Source organism: Neodiprion lecontei, chromosome 1, assembly GCF_021901455.1.
Source record: "Neodiprion lecontei isolate iyNeoLeco1 chromosome 1, iyNeoLeco1.1, whole genome shotgun sequence".
NCBI lineage: Eukaryota > Metazoa > Arthropoda > Insecta > Hymenoptera > Diprionidae > Neodiprion > Neodiprion lecontei.
Window position 1 is genome coordinate 30,337,211 of NC_060260.1, and position 19,830 is coordinate 30,357,040.

At 39.8% G+C, this 19,830-nt stretch overlaps 4 protein-coding genes across 4 annotated transcripts; 3 read left to right on the plus strand and 1 right to left on the minus strand.

The window, feature by feature from the left end:
* Positions 1-1,351: 1,351 nt before the first annotated feature.
* LOC107224381 (helix-loop-helix protein 1) lies at positions 1,352-4,965 on the plus strand. Its single transcript, XM_015664407.2, has 4 exons — positions 1,352-1,716; positions 3,242-3,318; positions 3,554-3,694; positions 3,950-4,965. The coding sequence occupies exons 2-4, from the start codon at positions 3,254-3,256 to the stop codon at positions 4,101-4,103; spliced, it is 360 nt and encodes a 119-aa protein (XP_015519893.2). The 5' UTR covers positions 1,352-1,716; positions 3,242-3,253; the 3' UTR covers positions 4,104-4,965.
* Positions 4,966-6,574: 1,609 nt separating this feature from the next.
* Positions 6,575-8,923, plus strand: LOC124293303 (putative gustatory receptor 28b). Its single transcript, XM_046733693.1, has 7 exons — positions 6,575-6,996; positions 7,198-7,466; positions 7,572-7,760; positions 7,955-8,204; positions 8,272-8,340; positions 8,478-8,567; positions 8,707-8,923. Exons 1-7 carry the CDS (start codon positions 6,694-6,696, stop codon positions 8,803-8,805), a joined length of 1,269 nt encoding a protein of 422 aa, XP_046589649.1. The 5' UTR covers positions 6,575-6,693; the 3' UTR covers positions 8,806-8,923.
* A 1,682-nt stretch (positions 8,924-10,605) lies between these two features.
* LOC124293336 (putative gustatory receptor 28a) lies at positions 10,606-13,253 on the plus strand. The gene is made up of 8 exons (XM_046733854.1): positions 10,606-10,818; positions 10,980-11,292; positions 11,359-11,624; positions 12,048-12,251; positions 12,406-12,658; positions 12,753-12,821; positions 12,925-13,014; positions 13,087-13,253. The coding sequence occupies exons 2-8, from the start codon at positions 10,996-10,998 to the stop codon at positions 13,147-13,149; spliced, it is 1,242 nt and encodes a 413-aa protein (XP_046589810.1). The 5' UTR covers positions 10,606-10,818; positions 10,980-10,995; the 3' UTR covers positions 13,150-13,253.
* A 49-nt stretch (positions 13,254-13,302) lies between these two features.
* LOC107224369 (protein KRI1 homolog) lies at positions 13,303-19,814 on the minus strand. The gene is made up of 10 exons (XM_046743303.1): positions 19,448-19,814; positions 19,261-19,349; positions 18,766-19,161; positions 18,369-18,685; positions 18,101-18,282; positions 17,603-17,859; positions 17,271-17,534; positions 16,996-17,153; positions 16,180-16,847; positions 13,303-13,313 (listed from the first exon to the last, which is right to left on the minus strand). The coding sequence occupies exons 1-9, from the start codon at positions 19,557-19,559 to the stop codon at positions 16,181-16,183; spliced, it is 2,442 nt and encodes an 813-aa protein (XP_046599259.1). The 5' UTR covers positions 19,560-19,814; the 3' UTR covers positions 13,303-13,313; position 16,180.
* Between the last annotated feature and the right edge of the window lie 16 nt (positions 19,815-19,830).

Here is a 19,830-nt window from a genome sequence, read left to right on the forward strand (position 1 = left end):
GTCTTAAGGATTGGGCTATTCTCAAGAAATTGATACGTTATTTGGCGAACCTTATCAGATCATTGTCTCCGGATAGACGAATTGATGAAAAATCTCGATCGTTATATTTTGCACCGAAATATCGCTATGAAAAATGGTGCAGACGTTCAAAATCGGGTATTTAAATAAGACCCAAGGTTCTCTCTGAAAATTGAATTCAGTCGAAATTTCAGATATATTTACAAAGGGAAGAAATTGCTGTTGGATCTACTACAATTCTTTGGTAAAATAAAGGACTAGCACAGTTTTCCGATAAAGTTAATAGATCGACAGTAGAATTTACCACAGTGAAAAGTTGCAGTTGGATAAAGTATTCTAACATCATCGACAGAAATAAGCAAGTCTGTAAAATAACAAGTGTAGCGGTAACTTTTTTCTCCTGCATTATTGAAAAATATGTCTGTTCTATAAATGATCAAAAAGGATTCTGAATTATGTGCTTTTGTAAAATGATTTTCAAGATTCCCCGGTGTTGTTGTATCAACATCTTCCTGAAACGATTTCAATATATTTAAGAAAAATATTTTATAAACGTATTCTTGAGAGAAAAACTTGAGCCTCTACGGCTGATTCAGTTCGAACCTCTTTATACCTCCGTCACAGCTAACTTGTTTCAGAAAAAACAAGTAGTCAATCGTGCGGTGCGCTTAGTCAAAAAATTCTTGTCCAAGCTTGAATTTTCAGAATCCCATCCTCAATGTCGAAACAAGAGATCCGAATGGTTGGTGATGACGAGAACCACACAACTGCTGCTTCGAGCCCATTAATGCATTTTCTAAAAATCGCATCTATAAACAAAAAGACAATCAAATTCCACCGGAGAAAAGGCAGACTTTGATTGTGAGTGGAAAAGTGTGATCGCACGATGCAGTTTGGTGGATATTGCGTACGTAAATTTGATTAAAGGTTCGGACAGACGTACGAATCTGCGGCAAAACGGCACTTTCAATTTGTTTTTTGTCTCTCTCTTTTTACACCATCAGGTACTGGTCAACGGCCATATCTCCAACACCGTGCATTTTTCGGTACCTAATAGAGAGCTCTTTGTCCAGCAATTAGCGTGAACTAGTATTCGCGCAGTGGCGAAGGTAATTGAAAAAGCAGAATGGCGAATCGAAACTGGGCGTATCTCGGGGGATGAAAGGATGCCTCCCCATTGGCTTGTGTAAGGGTGGTGAGAATCACGGGCGTGGTTTGCCTCGGGCTTTCTCCCACCATCGCCGATCAACCCTGACAATTTCTGGGCGCGGTGGACCGACGCGGATGCTGCAGCCGATTGAGATCTTATCAGATAGAAGAGATGCGTATCAGTTGTCAGTGCCTCCGGGAGATCGTCCGTTTAATCTGATCCGAGCTGTAAACCGATAGATTTTTGACACTAGCTAATTTTAATTCGACTGGTTAAATTTCAAGTGAAATTGTGGGTGGATAATACATGTCCGAAGGTGTCCTTCGCTGACAGTTTTCAAATTTGTTTAATCGTTAAAGATGAGTTTAATGATTATCGTGACCAGTGATCAGGAACCTAACCAAACGTACGAAAATTGATTACATTCCTTATCTCTGTATTTTGCACAACGCAGCTATTTATTATGACAAGAAAATTTCTTACCCGGTGCGCTGAACAAAAGACACAGTTCTTTTTGTCGACGGGAGTTAGTGCGGTTTAAACGTTAGGTGAGTAAATTTGCACCCACCATACATTGAGCTAATTATTAATGACGAGTGTAACTTGATGTGATTATTCAAAAATATTCAATTGAACATACTACACGTAGAGGGATTTTTTTAATGAAAGTTGTACCTATGGTAAATGATGATGATGATGATGAATATTCATCCCATCGATAGCTGCAGAAATAATCTTGTTGGAAAAAAATTTCGGTGTCGAGTATTAACTGCACTGACAAACTTTCCAGATTCTCTGAATATCAAGATAAATAAGTAAGATTCGAGATCAGTATCCATTGCAAACTTGATGCAGATGCAATACCACTTGTCTTTTTCATCATTAACAGACTCGAGGTTCGGACGCCTACTCACGAATTCGAATCTGCACTGTTCATTTATGATCAGCATGATCAAAAACAAGCGTGGATTATTGCAGAATTATTTTCCCGAGTCCCGATTTATCCGATAACTCGTAAAGCCGATCGATTTCATTAGAGTTGAGACCAAAGCTTGCAAACGCGCGAATCGCGTACAGTTTTGTGTACAGCACCGACTTTGCCTAACCGATAAAAGAAGCGAATTTCTGAAATATTAAAAGCCTCACGATCCAAAGGATACATACAAACTGCCGATTTACCATAAAAATCTGGCGAGATGAGATGGGGACGGGAGGGCAGCATCAATAAGTGATGGGCCAATCGAATGCATTATGTAGAATGGGGTTTTTCTCCGTTTCGCCAATTCGGATGAATTATTTAACTAGGTCGGTTGACAGCGAAACAGCGGTTGGAACAGAGTTAAAGAGACCTTTTTAGAAATGTCGAGACGTAGCTTTGACAACACACGGTCGAAATAAAAAATTCCACAACGGTATGAAAGATAATGTACACTGACCATTAGTGCCCGGATTAATATGTAAATTCATCTTTTGTACCTAAATTATTTTCATTCCCATTCGGTTTTCTACATAAAGTTTGCTGTTTGGAGCAAGAAAATGGAGTGTATATTTTCAATATTTTTTTTTCCACATCTTAGTTTTTCTAAGTCTATATTATATGTACATATTTTGTAATTTTTAATACATACCTATTCGGGGCCTACTGATCATAGAATGTGTTCCATTCTCTATGGACATATTCTAATCCTCGTGAATTAAGAAAGTCAGGAAAGCACGTATGCTGCGTAGGACTAAAGACAACTGAATGACCAGAATTTGATACTTTCGGCTCCTCGAGCTATTTGGGAATTCCGAATGGCACGTATTTACAAATATTTACTTCACAAGTTAGGGTATCTATCGAATTATCCGCCAACCCTTCTCATAACCCTTTTCTACGTCATTTCTCGAACAAAGACCGAAGTGGATTACACCGTTGGTATGTTTACGCGCAGACAGCTTTCGAGGTTCGTGAATCTGACCCTTCGGGATACGCCCAGGGCCGATAAATAATTCTTCCTGAAGACTTCACGAAAAATTTCCTAACATCTCTGACGATATATTCAACGAATTACTCTTCAACGAATCTTTCAGCTTCCGTAGACGATGGACAGGGAAGCCTTGGTCCCAATCGCAACTTGTTGTAATCTCAGTCTACAGCCCAGACGCAGGTTTGTACCAAGTCAATTCAACTTTCTGTATAAATAGACTGAGAGAAAATTAGGACACAAAAGTTGAGTGAAAACGATCGAGAGATGGATAAGCCACTCCGTGCAATGAAAATTTATGTTGCAATAATTATACGACCGTTATCGCGATCGTTGGGTTGAGTACGAGGCTGTCATTTCAAGTGCCGTAGATACACGTTAACGATAAGACATTGCGGCTCTATCAAACTGTTTTTAGGGACAGGGAGAACGGGATGGCAAACGGAGGACACGGAGCGATGGTCCATGGCGTTGGTCCTGGATCGGGAACGCTTTCGCGTGAAGAACGAAGACGTCGACGACGAGCGACGCAGAAATATCGCACAGCGCATGCCACAAGGTGAATCCACCCCCGTCAGTATTGTCTCGAGCTCTCCTTTGACGGCTTTCGTTATTCTTGGTTTTTGCTGAAATAAAAAACGAAACGAAGGTCCGATGGCGGAGATAATCAGAATGAGAATTAAATTGCGCTGATTATCGCGAGGACGTAACACGCGTGAATGACAATGAGGGGGGAAAGCGAGTAAAATGAAAATCGATGCGTTCCTCCTCATGCGTGCAGGGCTTACATTTGTTTTTCTTATTTTTTTTTCAGGGAACGAGTGCGAGTCGAAGCTTTTAATCTAGCCTTCGCGGAGCTGAGAAAATTACTGCCCACCTTACCGCCGGACAAAAAACTCTCGAAAATTGAAATACTTCGGTTAGCTATATGCTACATCGCCTACCTGAACCACGTCCTCGAAGCATAATAATTAAGGATTAATTATTATCCGATACGGAGGCTCTGAAACGTCTCTATTTTCTATAAATCTTCCTATTATACTATGTAATTCTATGCACACGTACGTGCGCACCCAGAAAAAGCAAGAGGAATAATTCTGGGTGGGTGTATACCGAACACCGTGAACTATATCGATATCACAATCTCGTGATAAGTATTGATAAATGGGAGAATGCGCAGCCGACCTGTAAATTTCGTCTCTGCAACTGTCCCTTCAAATTGTATGCAATCTTCCTTTCCTCAACTTCCTTCTCCCCCGATTCCCGTCTTCGCGTTTCGTTACACATTCTGTACGTAGACAGCTGATTAAAATTAATCGGTGGGACTTGTTGCCTGGTGAAAAATTCAATGAAAACATGTTCGTACGGGTTCACTTGATAATAACAATTTGTTACTACAAATTTTTGCAAAGTTCGTTATACAGTTGCAAGACACCTGCGTTCTCACTTTGTCCATAATACTCAATTCTGTTGGTTTTGCCTTGGGTTCGTTCGAGTTCGATTTCGTTATATCTATCCGTTTAAGGAATTCAGCGAAAAAGCCACGAGCCAAAATTAGTTCGTTTTAAAAGTGTGTCCAACAACGCATCGAACATTCCCAACCCATTTCCGGCGGACAAAATTTTTAGCGAGGCTTTATTTCTGTGATAAAATTACGCAGGTATAGTTTTACGATGTACGTACTTCACGACTAAGGGACTTTTCGATGTTATCTTTTGCTCCCGGTACAAGGGGACTGGCATAATTTTCTGTACATACACGAGTACCTACCTCGCCGAGCTGTCTGTAATAATATAATTTACGTCCTGTAAATATTTTATATCTATCGATGTGCATGGGTGCACCTAACTCGTGCCTCTGAATAAATATGATACTGTACGACGAAACCAATCTTGAATACAACACGTACCAAACACCATCGTTATACGATAGAATTAAAGTAATATCCTTACGTCCAAGCTATCCCGGCCTGAAGTTCTACATCAGCGTATCAGATGCAGAAAATCGAACGATACGAGAATAGTCGCGATTCAATCACGCTCCGAATTTCAATAGAATCCGAACGAACGTCTACATCTCGCATATGTCCGACAATCTCGCGGATCCACTTGAACGAGGAAAAGCATGTGGCAGGCATGCATCCTCGGATTTGGGCTGAGTACGATTTCCGGGGTGAAGTGACCGAGGTGCATGTAGCGTTGGTGGTAGCGTCGCTCCCCAGAGATCGTTCGGTTCGGACTAAAACTAAGTGAAAAAGAATGAGATTACTGGAAGCCAACTTCACGGCTCAACGCCCCTTCGCAATCGATTCTCACCCCGCCCTTTCCCTGCTTGATAACATACGCCGAGAAGAATTAAGTCTCCCCATCGCAGCCACGGAGTGCACCGTTCATGTTTTTTCGTTGTCTTATGAAAAAGCAGTCAGGACACAGTCGAAACGAGGAGAGTTTCTCCAAGCCTAGAAAGGTTCGATTCCATAGATTCGCTGCCGTAAGTCGAGTCTGAGCAACCGTAAGTGTGCACCGAAGCTTCGAACGAGCGGATAATCCCGATGTCAAAGTAACGTAAGCCCTGTAATATATATGATTCCCCCTAAAGGGAACCGTTACTCTCAAACCCCTCTTGGGCGCGATGTAATTGTTAGTTACATGTGTTAGACGCTTTACCAACAACCCTCGTAGGTACAACCCCACGCCCTCGGTCTCACCCCTGCGGACACATGCAAATAAAATCTATTGCAGAAGAGCACAAGTGCTGTATCCGAGCAATCTCACTCGTCACATGCACCTTGAGATAAAAAACGCGGATAGATGAGTCCCTGATCAGTAGGCATTTTATCTTCGATCGTATGACTGCCTGAATTTGTTGCCGATTGTATATTATACGTATTTTTCCGATCATTACTGCATATATCAAGCGATTTCCGGTCCTTGGAACCCAGAATTTTGACGACCTTGGCCGAATTGATAACGGACATAACCATGCAAGCGTCGTTACACTCATGCAACACATTTTAGCAATTAGCTATCTTAGGCAAATATTTCCGACGCACCATGCAATTATAGTAGAGCATCTTGACTAAGTTCTTGATATGCTTGACGAATTCCTTGAAATTTTGTAAGACAAACGCTCAAGGGTAGATCCAAAGCCACTTGAAGCCGCGTCATTCATTACAGTCTCACATATCGATCACCATATTTACCTACTTATGACACGCGTTCACCATATTACTTCAGTCTTATCGCATAATCGAGGGGTGGCGAGTAATTTACGTTTCGTGACTTCCGTCTAGCCAATTAAGTTAATTTATCGTTGCATGCTAACCGCGTTATTATAAGCTATAATATCATGGCGTAAGGAATATAACGAATGAATGATCAGATACACAGCGACGGGCGAAGGATCCGTGTCGTTCGAGAGCGAAACTTCACAGAGCGAACCGATAAAACGTAATAAAGTTTTATTTCCTGGTGCTACCAGTGAAAGCAGTGTCGATCCCTGAACCTGGGCCGATTGTCCGGATGAAATAATTAACGGTGATACGGGAATACTAAAAACATGCGACTTGCAGAGCCAAAAGATTTACTCACTTCCCTCGCGCCGATAGCTTACTTCAACTTTATTGTCGGTGTGAGCCTCTTTCGGAGGACTTATTCAAAGAATATCAACGCTCTGATCACGCTCTACTTTATTGTGTTCTGGATTCTATGTATATTTATATATTACACCGCGATGACGGTGTTGGTTTCTTCGTACTTTGGAAACAGGTCATCCACCGCTGCTATCATGTATCAAGCTCTCGTTTATACGAATGCAATCGTTGCGCTTACAGTGCCACTGCTTGCGATGTACAGTCGGAAGGTGAGTCTGATTGTGAGTTGCTATATGCATTATATCGGGCGATAAGACGTTTTTACTCATTCTGAGTTCCAACTACCGTATGTGTGAATAAATTATGCATTAGGATGGTGAAATATTAAATATCGATCCAAGAGTGATTTTTTTCTTCTTCTTTCGAAAAGTTTACCTTTACCTTTATTACCTATCTCTCGATTGTTACAGGGATTACAAGAGTTTATAAAGCGAATAGAAAAACTGAACGATATCTTTGCAACCGTGCTAGGATTCGAGAAGAATTACAAAAGCTTATTTAAACAACAACTGTATTATATCCTGGCGATTTTAGTCGTTATCCTATTCATAAGCATTAGCGATTTGTCATGGCTGAAGAGCGATCAGACCGTGTGGACAAATATTTCAATCATGATAACTTTACATCATCCCATTCTGGTCATGCTTGTTACCGATTTCACGTTTTTCGCAATAGTAAGGTAAATGCACATCACGAGCTCGGAATTAGAACGATGTACCTCCCGATTCAATTCTGCGTAACTAATGATACTAATAATTTTATTTTCTTTACCCACATGAATTAGATTCGTCTGGAAAAAATTTAAACTAATAAACGCAGCGTTGCTTAGCTTAACGGAACCACAAATCAATGCGCATATCGGGACTAAGCTCATCAAGGTTTCCCAAAATAATACGATATCCTCTTTCCAAGGAGTTGGTAACGCCGAGACCAAGAATGCAAGTCAGAGACGTTACTTGTTCCAGACTATTCGGTGAGTATGAAGAAGGTGCTTCAGAAATCACTTATAATAAATCGTTGAGAAAAAAAAAAATATTCGTCCTCCGTGAGGACATTGAATGTCGAAATTCTGAACTTTTCAAATGCGAGTGAATTTTTTATTGATTTGAAAAAGACATACCACACCAGAGACTCGTACTTTTTACCCATCTTCATTTTCCACCCAAGGAAGAGCCACCTAGAACTTTCTAAGCTGGTTGTAAAATTGAACACAGTCTTTGGCCTGCAAAATCTGATTTCGATGGGAGTTTCGATGGTCATGATAACCGGCCTCCTGTACACCATGTACAGTGGTTCCCAGATAAAACATGGAGTGCGCGACACAATCAAAGAAATATTACCATCAGCATGCTGGTGCGTCGTTTACATATTGAAGATCCTAGCTGTCAGCCATTCGTGTGCCAACGCTAGCGATGAGGTATGCGAGTTAAGATCGAATCACTTTTCCCACCGTCGCGAGTTTTAACAAACGGACATGTTTTCAGGCTCAGAAATCGGGACAAATTATTTATACGATACTTGGATCAGCTATCGACAGAGACTTTCAAAAAGAGGCAAGTATTGCAGGAACTTGGAGGAAATTTTTCATCTATCTAGGGTTGTGTTGGTTGTTTATTGGTTTTTATATTGACGCGTCAATATCGCTATTTGGAGTTTCCAAAGCTGATGTCCCTTTTTACTCTGACCACAGATACAAGAATTCGCGCTTCAAATGATCCAAAACCCGGTACGGTTTACTGCTTGTGGATTCATCACTTTGGATTATACCTATGTTCAAGGGGTAGGAGATTTAGATAGTTCGTAATAAAAACTACACTCGACATGTAAATGTATACGAGAGAATAACTTCAGCAATAGAGGAAAGTTATGCGTGTCGGCACGGTAGTGTTTCCTATAGATATTCTTCTTACGACTTCCAGGTCATCGGCTCGATAACTACATACCTGGTGATTCTTATCCAGATGAGTGACACATCCTCCGTTCCACCGCCCGCTTCACCTGACAAGGCCGTAACTTGAATTCACTTTTGCGCAGATCGATAATCGAACGGCCAATGAGAGAAAAGACAATTATTTTCAACCAGCGTATCAGTGACGGTTTACTGTCTACGCAAACTTGCACAATGTATATTGAAATACAGCGTAAATTTGAATCGTGCAAAATTTATTATCCCAACGATTAAAATGACATTAGCACTTGCCTCAAATTAGGACGGTTTAATCTTCTTCAATTGGAAACGGTGGAGAATACGAAAATATTCTACCAATCGGACGGTGTTGACGAATGGCGACAGTGATTGTGAGCAGGAGTGACAAGTTATTCCAAGTCCTTTTTAACGCCAGCACTTGGCCTTGCTGGCAGAATGTTGCAGATTCAGCGAGCATGTAAGCTTAAGGGGTTGCTTTGGTCAATTTCGACGTTGAACCATATATCTCCAAATATCGTAGTCCTCGCATCTTAAATACGAAAAAATGCCTAACAGCCGATATAAAACTTCTATACATAATTCTGAACAAAAACACTCCAATCCATTTTCATTTGACGCAGAAATAAAAAAACGGCACGAATTCTACGAAATCGTAATAGTAAATTCGTAGAATTCATGCAATTGTTTCATTTCTGCGTCAAATGAAAATGGATTGGAGTGTTTTTGTTCAGAGTTGTGTGTAGAAGGGGGCTGTTAGGCCCGTTTTCGCGTTTGAGATACGTGGATTTCGGTACTTGGAGGTATATGTATACGTCAACGCCGAAATCGACCAGGGCACCCCATTAACAGTTATTTTTTAATCGAAATTTAACTTGCGTTGGTCTCACTTGACCTCCGAATTGGACAATCCATCGCAGCAATCAATTATTTGTTCTTTCAATAGGCAGTTATCAATGCGTTAATCATTGGAGAGTGAAAATGAAACGTGAAATCATAACCACTCAATAACAAATTAGCGTAATTTCAGGCGTTTCCGGAGGTTTATGGCCTCAAATATTTTTCGCCTCACGTAGTCACCCTCTGTCCCAAGACGCTGTCTCTTTCCTTGTGTTTGCCAAGTATTTGCTACAATCGGAGCTAAAATTCGAAAACAATGAACGGGCATAGATCGGGATGGCTTTTCGAATGACGAGGAAATTGGAGCTGGTCGTGTTTGAGAAGATTTCGATGCACTGGTGGATTGGAATGGAAACGATGACGTATTCAACAAAAGATCGCAAGAGTATCTTACACATTTCTCGATGAACCAAATTGTTCATACAATTGTGTTTTTCGCGGATTTCATATTGTGTTTACGGCTCGACTTGTCGAGTCTCTGATATCAGCCGATGGTTCCATGATTCGCATTTATAATTTTGGTCCGAACTGCACCTATATCGTTAAACCCAGCACTGTTCGTAACTAAAGTGAGTTAGAGGATAAATTCTCCGAAGCAGCTAAAAACGCGATACTAATTGTAAAATCAAACGGAATAAAACGCGTGGCCAATTATATCAAAACATGACTAGGTCGGCTACTGATGTCGTGGATACTTTAAAATTTTTAGAATAAATGAACCTATAATCACCATGTCTACTGCGCGCTTATGGCTATAGAATCCAGTAATCTTCGTCAAGTATCTATTCATCGAATGCATTAATATCACATGAAGTGTCAGAAGTTACGACGACCAATGTTCATCATCGACTTGTCAGGTAGTGTGCATTCTATCGCGCTTCGATAAAAATTGAAGCTTTAATGAGATGATGGGCGTTGTGCCACTCTCGATCAACTTCGTAAATAATATAGAAGCCCATAAGTCTAATTGCTTTAGACTACAGATCGTGTCTGTTATACGTATTTCCGTCGTCCATAAAAGTGAAAGCACAATGAACATGATGTTCGATAACGGGAGGACTTACTTGGCGGTTATGTCTGAACTCGAATCTCGATCATTTTGTTCGTATAGAAGGAGCGCTCTAGATCCAATAACAGGAGAGTTAGTGGTATCCGCTGATCCAACACGCGTCGCCAGGTACTTCGGTTCACTTCCGCTTCACTGAAGGTTCGTGGTCTTATTTTACAATGAATCAAATTTACCAATGATACTGCCTCTTCAATCATGATTTCTCCGTTCGCCAACGGTTTACTTCAAGGCTGTGGTAAGCTGTATATTGATCAATCTATATAATAAGTAGGATGCCACATAATGAAGAATTCTTCCAGGAGTTTTGACTAGAAGATGAAGTTCCCCGAGCCGAAGACGTTCCGTGGTGCCATATCCCCGACAATTCTATTCAACTGGACCTTCGGGTGTGGAATTTTTGAGTTTCCAACCGGCCATCCTCGACCTTTCCTATCTCTTCTCTGGTCAAGTATTCACTTCGTGGTTTACTTGAGCAGTTGCTTCAGCATTGTTCGAATACCGATCTTACCGGAACTGCGCCATACACCGTTGATCAAGTACTACTATTATATCAACAGTTGCTTTGGTACGATATTTACCATCACTTCAATGGTTAGCGCCCGGAGAATACAGGTTAGTCATGAGCAGCACTTCACTACAAACAGCAGCTTAAGCTTTGCACATTCTCTCACTTTTCAGACGTTGAGAAATTTTAACCATAGGATTACAAAGATCAACAAAAACCTGCAGACGACACTCGGAATCCCTGAGCACTACGGAGCAGCCTTCAGGTGGAACCTAGCGCAGCTTTTCGTGGCTTTTATAAAGATAGTCATTATCGCCATCGCAAGTGGCATTTTCATAGTTGATGCACAATATTTCTCCCTAATCATTTTCTGGATTAGTCGTTTCTATCAAATGATCTTCATTTCGACCCTCGTCTGCACTTACTGCGGTTTGATCAGGTGCGACAGCGGAGGTATTTATCGGATTTCTGGGGGTTTCCATATCTTTCGGAGATCTGCATTTAATTTTGTCGAGATATTTTAACGCGTAAATGTAGAAAACAACCGTTCACAGTCTGCGAACCTAAGGAAATTTGTTCACGTTTTCGGTAACGGTAACTTGAGGTAGTCTAATTAAAGATTATTGAAGATTAAAGATATATGATAGAAAATATCGCATACAATCGTTCTCCAGATGGATATGTAAATCACGCAAAATCAACAAATCCCTACGTAGGTGTCTTACGGGAAAAGTGCATCAGGGCTGGCATTTATTCGACGATTCTCTCAATCTGGCGAATGTTTTTCCTACTTTTATGCAGTTTTCCCTTTGGCCATGGGACCGTTTCCGCTTACAATGAGTATCAACTGCCTTGCTCACAGGTACACCGGTAACCGGTTCCAACAACTGAACGCGCATATTCTTCAGTTGACATTCGGTGATAGTGAGACAAAGCCGTGTCTCCAAAGTTTGAACCGCTCTGAATTTTCACCACTCTCTCCAATCGTATACGAGATTCATGGAGATCTGCGTTTGGCCAAAGCTGCGGATATTCGACGGAAGGTGTACGTTTTGCGGGAAGTAAGGCATGTATGAAATACGGAAAGCAATGGTATTGATTTTCAAATACGCAACCAAAGTTCTAGATGCAAATTCCCCTAAATTCCAAATTGATCAAACTGTTGCATACAGGCAAAATTTACCAAGCGGCATAAATTGAAATTTGATTATTTTCCACAGGAGTATACATCATGAGCTACGCATCGCTACCGAGGAGATAAATAGGGTGTTTGGAACACAGCTCGTTTTCGTTATGGGAATGTCGATTTACAATATCATTTCACTTCTCTTCGGCCTCTACGTGACATTAACCTCAACTACGATGTTTCACAGCTTTCGTCACGATTACTTGTTTTACAGTCTTAGTTGGCTCAGTTTTTTTCTAATAGTAGTTTTTTACGTCGTTCACTGCAGTTCTACGGTCTCCGACGAGGTACTTTTACGTTAGTCTTTTTACTTAATTGGCTGGAACACTGGTCGGCTACAATTAGTCTACGAATAATATTGAAAAACAAACTTTCTCCCAGGCGCAGAAGATTGGTAAGCTAATGTACGAAGTGGCCCAACGAAGTCACGAAACTGAAACGCAGGACGAGGTGAGACCAACCAGAAACGGCCATTTTTACCGAAATTTAAATTGTAGACTGCTTGATATAGAATGTGTATCTATGCATTTACCATTCATATTTCTTACGTTAGATCAACGCCTTTTCGATTCAGCTCTTGAAAAATCCGTTGAAACTGACGGCGAATGGGTTATTCGTGCTTGATTACAAAATGATTTGCGCGGTAAGTGATAAATACATAACGACTTTTCAAGTAGCATATCTGGTATTTACACGTGGCTTACCGTAATTTCAGATGGGTGGATTAGTCTCAACATACTTGGTCATTCTAATCCAAATGTACGGTGTTAACAATTAGGAAACTAATAAGACAGGCCTCGCAACTTTGACAGCAAATATCACAATTTCAAAAAAAATTCTATTAACAAAGGCAAAACATGCCCAAGTTCATTTTCGTTTTTATGTGCCATCTGACGCTGGTTAACTTAGTATTTACATCATTATTTTCTATACGCTATTCCGCTGGACCAATGATATTAAGAAGAGAGTTTAATAAATGTCTTCGGAGTAACGAGTGCTTACTTTACTCGAACATCTCACCTGATTATTGTATATGACACGCAACATAAAATACCCGACGTTAAAAGCTGATGAACGTTCCGAGCTGACAATAAGCCGTATTGATGTGTGTGTGTGTGTGTTCGATTTTAACACAAAATATCCGCGCCTTCTCACTTCAACTGCATAACCCTTTACAATTCACAACTTGTCGCTTCTTCAACTTGAATTACACGCTAACTTTTATGATGAGCGCTTAGTAAATATAATTCAACTGTTTTCCGATCTCACAGATTAATTATTTCAGGTTAATCGTACGGCGACAATGTATTAAGTAACTGCCACCCAACTGAAAATGAGTGAGACTTTTAGTCACATCAGTGGCATTGAAACGAGAACCATTACTTCACAATCAGTCGCGAATACTATACCATTAAAGTAACACTAGTATCACAATACCGATCGGTGATCACAACTATAAATTTAAGCTAAAAATTCGACGTTGTATATACTATAAAAGAAATGACGCTCCAAATTTCTTCCATCTTCTCATCACCGTTTCGAGTTTATAACCGCAAGAGAATTCTCACCGACCAATTACAGCTGCTGACGATGAAGGTGACGTAGAACGGTAATTGGCGGTTCTCACCCTGAAACCTGATACCGTGTCCGACATCCAATTTCTTTCGTACGAACGATTTTCAGGCCATTACCACGACCCACTCGAGCCCCTCAATTAAGCACCCTGAACACAATGGACAGAGGCGCAAGTCCATGAAATTATCAATTAAGGGATGATACCCTCGCCCCTGAGGGTTACTCCGCGCATTTCACTTGAATCGAGTATAATCGCGTGGATGTTCCCGAACAAATTTCAACACCTGATAATTGTACGGTTAGAAAACGGCGTTTCCAATGTACACGAAAACTTGACTCATGCGAAACATTGATCAGTCGAAATCTGGGCTGCCAAAAAACCTATAAAACTTTTTCATCAAGTCAGCAATTGACAGACCAAAGTAAGCTCCATTCGCAATAAATTTGCGAGAAGAGCATTCGAAAAACGAATTCTTTGGTGGTAAAATTACCCGTGATTTCCGTAAATTTTGCGGATGCTTCGTCAAACGTAATCAATCAGCGTAAACGGCAGCGAAAAAAGTAACACCGATACTCATACGGATATCGGCAGGCCGTCTATCGTAAGGCCTGGTTGGTATTAATTGGGAATTAGAAATACGTGGGGTAACGCACCGTCGGGTGGATGGGCCAGCAGCCACCTGCTCCCCCGGGTTCTGCAGATTGATTTATCGCACCCTGGAGACCACCCGCAGCCACCCAAAGGGGCGCGGCGCTTAGATATCGAAACATCAGCACCTATAACCCGAAATTGCTAGAATCAACTTAGTTGATCACTTTTTCTCTGGTACAACCGTATCATTAGCACAACGACGTTTGCGGAAACTGCGATAGCTATGCGTTTGCATGAAAAAATGATCAGAAACATTGTACTTTATGTTAATAAAAACGATGCCGAAACAGTAAATAGTAAGACACGTTCACAGCTACGACGTCTGATTGATAAATCAGAACCCCTTAATATGCCAAGTTTTCCAAGACCGGACAATTTCCTTTTCCAAATTGAAACATAATTTACGCAGACGTTATAAAACGGGTTGTACAATCACTTTGAAAGCTTCTTTCGAAAAAATCCTTGAAACTGTTCCCAATTATCACACTGACATAATTGCCCGAATCATTTCCGTCCAGCGACAGGTTTTCCACGGCATGGATGATCCTCGTACCTCCTGGGCTATAGCGCGCATATTGTATTATACTCGTACCACGCAGACTCGAAGGGGGTGGAAATTACCCTTCGGCGAGCAGTAGAAATCTGTCGGTAGAACATCAGGCTCGGATTACGCGTAGATTGTAGAGAAGCAAACACAAATGTTTGGAGTACGTTCGAAATAATCCGCAAACGTCGTTTATCATTTTGTAACTGTCCCCGTAAACCTAACCGCCCCCTGGTTTCCCCAACTCGGCTATGCCCCCTTGTTTAACTGCCAACGATAAGTCCCCGACTCGGTGGGGCTTGTTTTACGGCACTGCAGCGCGGCCGTTCAGAAGGGTGAATTCTTAATGTTTCCTTCTACTTGCTCGAATCCATTACTGCTTTTCCAAAAATCGACAATTTAACGGTTCGCCGGTTGGCCATACCGTGTTCCCAGAGTAAATTGAGATTTAGTAAATCCATTTGAGAAACCGACCCAAGAGCGCGTCGTGGATTGACAAGTCGTTTTAAGTTACCTCGGTTTTATATCGTACAACAACGTACCTATAATCATAGCTTGAAAAACCTTGCTGACACTTTGCGTACTCTATGAACGTTTTTCATGCATAGCAATTTACTCTTTATGACATTCTGCAAATTAAATTTCAAAAGTCGATATGCATACGTAGAGAAGCACATAGTACAATCATATGCACAATCGAAGGTATCAAACTTTTCAAACTTGTCAAGGTTTATCGTTAGTCCGTTGTAGTATTGAAAATTGATTTCAAGAACACCTGAGCAAAAAAATTATTTAACATCACTTAGTTTTTTCGAATAAATTTTTTTACGTCCACGTAATTTACGTTACTGAATTCTGTCGAAGAAATGATAAAGTTTGTCATTGGATATTTATACCACGTTTCTAACGCACGGGTTTATGAAAATGAAATAAGCAATTAGGAATATATTATAAGAAAACATTGATTCATAAAAATTTTGATTGTAATAACAATGATTTATGTACATTAGTTGCTGAACACATATTGAATGTGCGACACTAATTTTTATTCCCATACTTTAACTTATTTTTAAACTTCTTCGGATTGATTCCATAAGCCTTCAATCTCTCTGCACTCAAATCTGTTACCACATCCTTCTTATTTTTTATTACTTTGTTATGTGTCATTTTATTTTTACCTTTTTTATCATCCTTCGAAGTTTTACCCTTTTGATTCTGTTTACGCTTAGGGTTCACGTTTTGTTTTACCGAATCATTAGCAGAATTGATCTTTCGAGAAATCTGACTACTCGGTTCTTTGTGAACATTGATTTCATCTTTTTTATCTTTAACTAGCTTACCTTTTTTAGCTTTCTTCTCTTCCGATTCATTGCATTTGATTTCCGTGTGTTTTACCTGTGTCTGTGATTGGTCAGCATTTTCGGTTATGAAACTGTGCCCGTTTTCTCTGATTTTTCTTTTTTTATTCTTCTTCTTCGTAACATTTTCCTTCAATTTACTTGTAACTTTGAGTTCGTCAACATCATGTTTTGAAGACTGAGGCTCAGAACTTTCAATGGATATATTGTTTTCATTGGCAGGATCAGTTTCAGCGGTAGCAACATTCTTGCGCTTACTTCGTTTTCTTTTCTTCTTAGGTACTTCTTGATTTTGTTGATTACTGGTACCAGGATTTGGCTTTGTACCTTCAGCTGCTTCTTTGGGCCTGAGGTGTTACAATAATTATTTACCCGAATTGTATACACGAATATGAGTACATGGGCCAAGCATACAAGATTATTAAAAAAGATTATTATTAATCAACTAAAATTCTGTTACCCTGGGATGAATAAATATATAAAAAGAATGCATACCCATATATGCTTTTGAATATCTTCTTTTTTAACACTTCATTACGAGCTTTTTGTTGGTAAGATGTAACGTCATTCAACTCGAGATATTCAGGTCTGTATTGAAGCGCTTTTTTCAGCGAACACCATTTGTTCAATTCTTTATCATCAGCCATAATGATCTGCAACAAAGTCCTGTATTATTACGTGATACTTGGTTTTTCTCGTTTTGAGGATTGACTCAGTTTAAAACAAATAGCTCAAGCAATACTGAATTTTAATTGTTCAAAACAACTCACTTCGTCTATAGTTAGCCCATAATCATTCGCGACAACGTTTCTGTATTTAAATCTGCAAGGCTGATCACCGATCATGTCTTCATAATCCAAAGCGTAATATTGATCTAAATAAGCTTGATAAGACGGATTTCCAGTTGGATCGAAAGTGGGCTTCTCCTTAGCAACTGCCACAGCCAATTTGTTACGTCTTCTTCTCTTCTTTTTTCGAGAAGAATCGATCAATTCTTCCTGCAGTGTCTTGGTTGGATCGTAATCTGCATCCATCTGAAATAGCATATTATATTCACACCTATCTAATCTAGGAAGACTAAATAAAGGACAATGAGGATTACATTGAAATCTGGGTCATCGCAGTGTGGTCCATTATTACGCTTGGTCTCCGGTATTACTTCCTCTTGTTTTGGATCATACTTATCCCAGGTTGTTTCAATATCTAGCTCTTCATCAATGTCTGGAAATTCCGGTTTCAGATCGCCTTCGGGCGCAGCATAAAATTCGTCACTGAACATAGCCTGCATCTTACGATCATGCTCGGCTGGATCAAAATCTCCATCCAAATCAATTTCATTAAAGTGTATATCGTCGTTACCTGGGAACAATAAAATTATTGTTCGTTCTTCAACCATGAAAGCAACATATTTATGCAGATAATTTGAACACCAGTATGTTGCAAAGTTTCACTTTCAAAAGTTTGTTAGAATTCTCCCAAGATTCTCGACCAAGTATAAAATTATGTAAAAATTATACTGATGAATTTTTAGGGGCATTACTATTTCGAAACAAGTTTTGGTGTTCAAATTTTATAACAACTCTATAAAAGCGTCATCTACCAGTAATTTCTTTCAACTTCTCGATCTTCTCTTCAATCTCCTTTCTTTTGAGAGCTTTCAATTGTTTTAGTTCTTCACGTTTTCGAACAGCTTCTTCCTCTTTTCTCTTTTTTAATTCGACCCTCTTCTCAGCACGCCGTGTGTCTTTACGTCTCATGGAATTTTCAAGCGTGCGAGGATATCTAGAATTAGAATGTAATTTAAAGTCATTACCAATGTTACAAAATTTGTGCTGACATCTACAATTTGGAATGTCAGCAATTTTCACCTCTTTATAAATTCTTGATCAGGCTCTTCGAATCGAAAATTATATTTGTGCTCGAATTCTTCCTGTATTTCAATATTCTTCTCATCTTCACTCAAATTCTCATCGCTATCATGAACCACCAAATCATATTCCGGGTTGAAATCATTAAAGTCTTGATCCAAAAATTTCTTATTCAATATATAATCTCTAAGAAATTTCTCATTCTGATCTAGTTTTGGATCAGTCCAAAAATCTCGTAGAGGTTTTAATTCTTTCTTATCCACCCCATCGATTTCTGTATGCTGACCTTTCAGCCATTCTTTGTAAGCTTCTTCCTCCTAAATAAGACAACAAATTTAACACAATGACACTACCCATTCAATGTTGATTGACAATTCTATACCCGACAGAAACAAACCTTTTTTTCATCTTCGTCAGATTTTGTTTTTGGCTTGAGAAGATCAGCTGTCTCATCATCTTCATCCTCCTCCAAGATCTTTTTAAAACTTTCCTTCAGCTTGAGCTGCTCTTTCACGTAAGTGGGAGCTAAAGGTTGATTATTCTCTTGCTGGAGAGTATCTTCATCTTCGCTGTCGCTAAATTTACCATCTCGTTCGAGCATAACTTTCCGTTCATAGTCTCTCAAGAACAGTGGCTTATTTTTAGCTTTCTCTTTAATCGTCGCTTTGGAGGTGTCCTCCAACTGTTCGATGTCATCGAAGAAAGTAACTTGTTCATCGTAAATTCGAGGATCTTTATTTTTTAAGCATGCCAAGGTTTTGTAAAAGTTTTTCTCGAATGCCTCAGTCAATTCCTTGAAGAAATATTATTATTAATCAAAATACAACGAAAAGAAAAAACTAAGCAGTCATACTGAAATGAACACATTGTATAATAAATTGCCAACTATTACTTTTCCATCTTCATCCTCCTCCTCCGAGGTGCTGGAATCCTCGTCTGAGGTATGAAGATCTTTGATGTGTTCACCATACTTTGTTTTCACTATAAAATTAAGCACACATATATTTATGTAGAAATCGTATTTTGAGGTTAACGACGTTTGAGGTTAACCGCGTTTCAACTTAGCAGGTAATATTTACATTTGTTCAGTTCCTCTTTCTGTCTCCAATTGTTGTAGTTTTGCGCGTAACTCGAATTTATCTTCAATTCCGAATCCGAATCAGAATGGTTGCTATTAAATAAATCATTCATTAAAACGAACTCAGGCTCTCCTCACGTGTTGACGGTACAGCAAACTTTCATTCTATAATCTGTGCCAAGCGGCAAGCATCCGCATTCAAGATTTTTACCACGAATTTTAACCAATTACACGACTCGTTTGTACTCCAGGTACCACGTGACAACACAGAAGAACGTAGGTTCTCCCACCATGGTTTTCACATTCGCCTCACATGGCTTCAATCAAAGCATATACCTATATCACTGACACAGTCTGTGATCACTGGCATGCAACTAAACAAGC

Excerpts from the sequence above, each read along its gene's own strand:
- LOC124293303 (XM_046733693.1), top strand. The coding sequence starts at position 6,694 with ATGCGACTTGCAGAGCCAAAAGATTTACTCACTTCCCTCGCGCCGATA. Across the intron at positions 7,761-7,954 it reads TACTTGTTCCAGACTATTCG|GAAGAGCCACCTAGAACTTT; the intron begins GTGAGTATGAAG and ends TTTCCACCCAAG. Across the intron at positions 8,205-8,271 it reads GTGCCAACGCTAGCGATGAG|GCTCAGAAATCGGGACAAAT; the intron begins GTATGCGAGTTA and ends ACATGTTTTCAG.
- LOC124293336 (XM_046733854.1), top strand. The coding sequence starts at position 10,996 with ATGAAGTTCCCCGAGCCGAAGACGTTCCGTGGTGCCATATCCCCGACA. Across the intron at positions 11,293-11,358 it reads TTAGCGCCCGGAGAATACAG|ACGTTGAGAAATTTTAACCA; the intron begins GTTAGTCATGAG and ends CTCACTTTTCAG. Across the intron at positions 12,252-12,405 it reads TACGTTTTGCGGGAAGTAAG|GAGTATACATCATGAGCTAC; the intron begins GCATGTATGAAA and ends TATTTTCCACAG.
- LOC107224381 (XM_015664407.2), top strand. The coding sequence starts at position 3,254 with ATGGACAGGGAAGCCTTGGTCCCAATCGCAACTTGTTGTAATCTCAGT. Across the intron at positions 3,319-3,553 it reads AGTCTACAGCCCAGACGCAG|GGACAGGGAGAACGGGATGG; the intron begins GTTTGTACCAAG and ends AACTGTTTTTAG. Across the intron at positions 3,695-3,949 it reads CGCACAGCGCATGCCACAAG|GGAACGAGTGCGAGTCGAAG; the intron begins GTGAATCCACCC and ends TTTTTTTTTCAG.
- LOC107224369 (XM_046743303.1), bottom strand. The coding sequence starts at position 19,559 with ATGAATGATTTATTTAATAGCAACCATTCTGATTCGGATTCGGAATTG. Across the intron at positions 18,283-18,368 it reads GATCAAGAATTTATAAAGAG|ATATCCTCGCACGCTTGAAA; the intron begins GTGAAAATTGCT and ends TTCTAATTCTAG. Across the intron at positions 17,860-18,100 it reads GAAGTTGAAAGAAATTACTG|GTAACGACGATATACACTTT; the intron begins GTAGATGACGCT and ends TATTGTTCCCAG.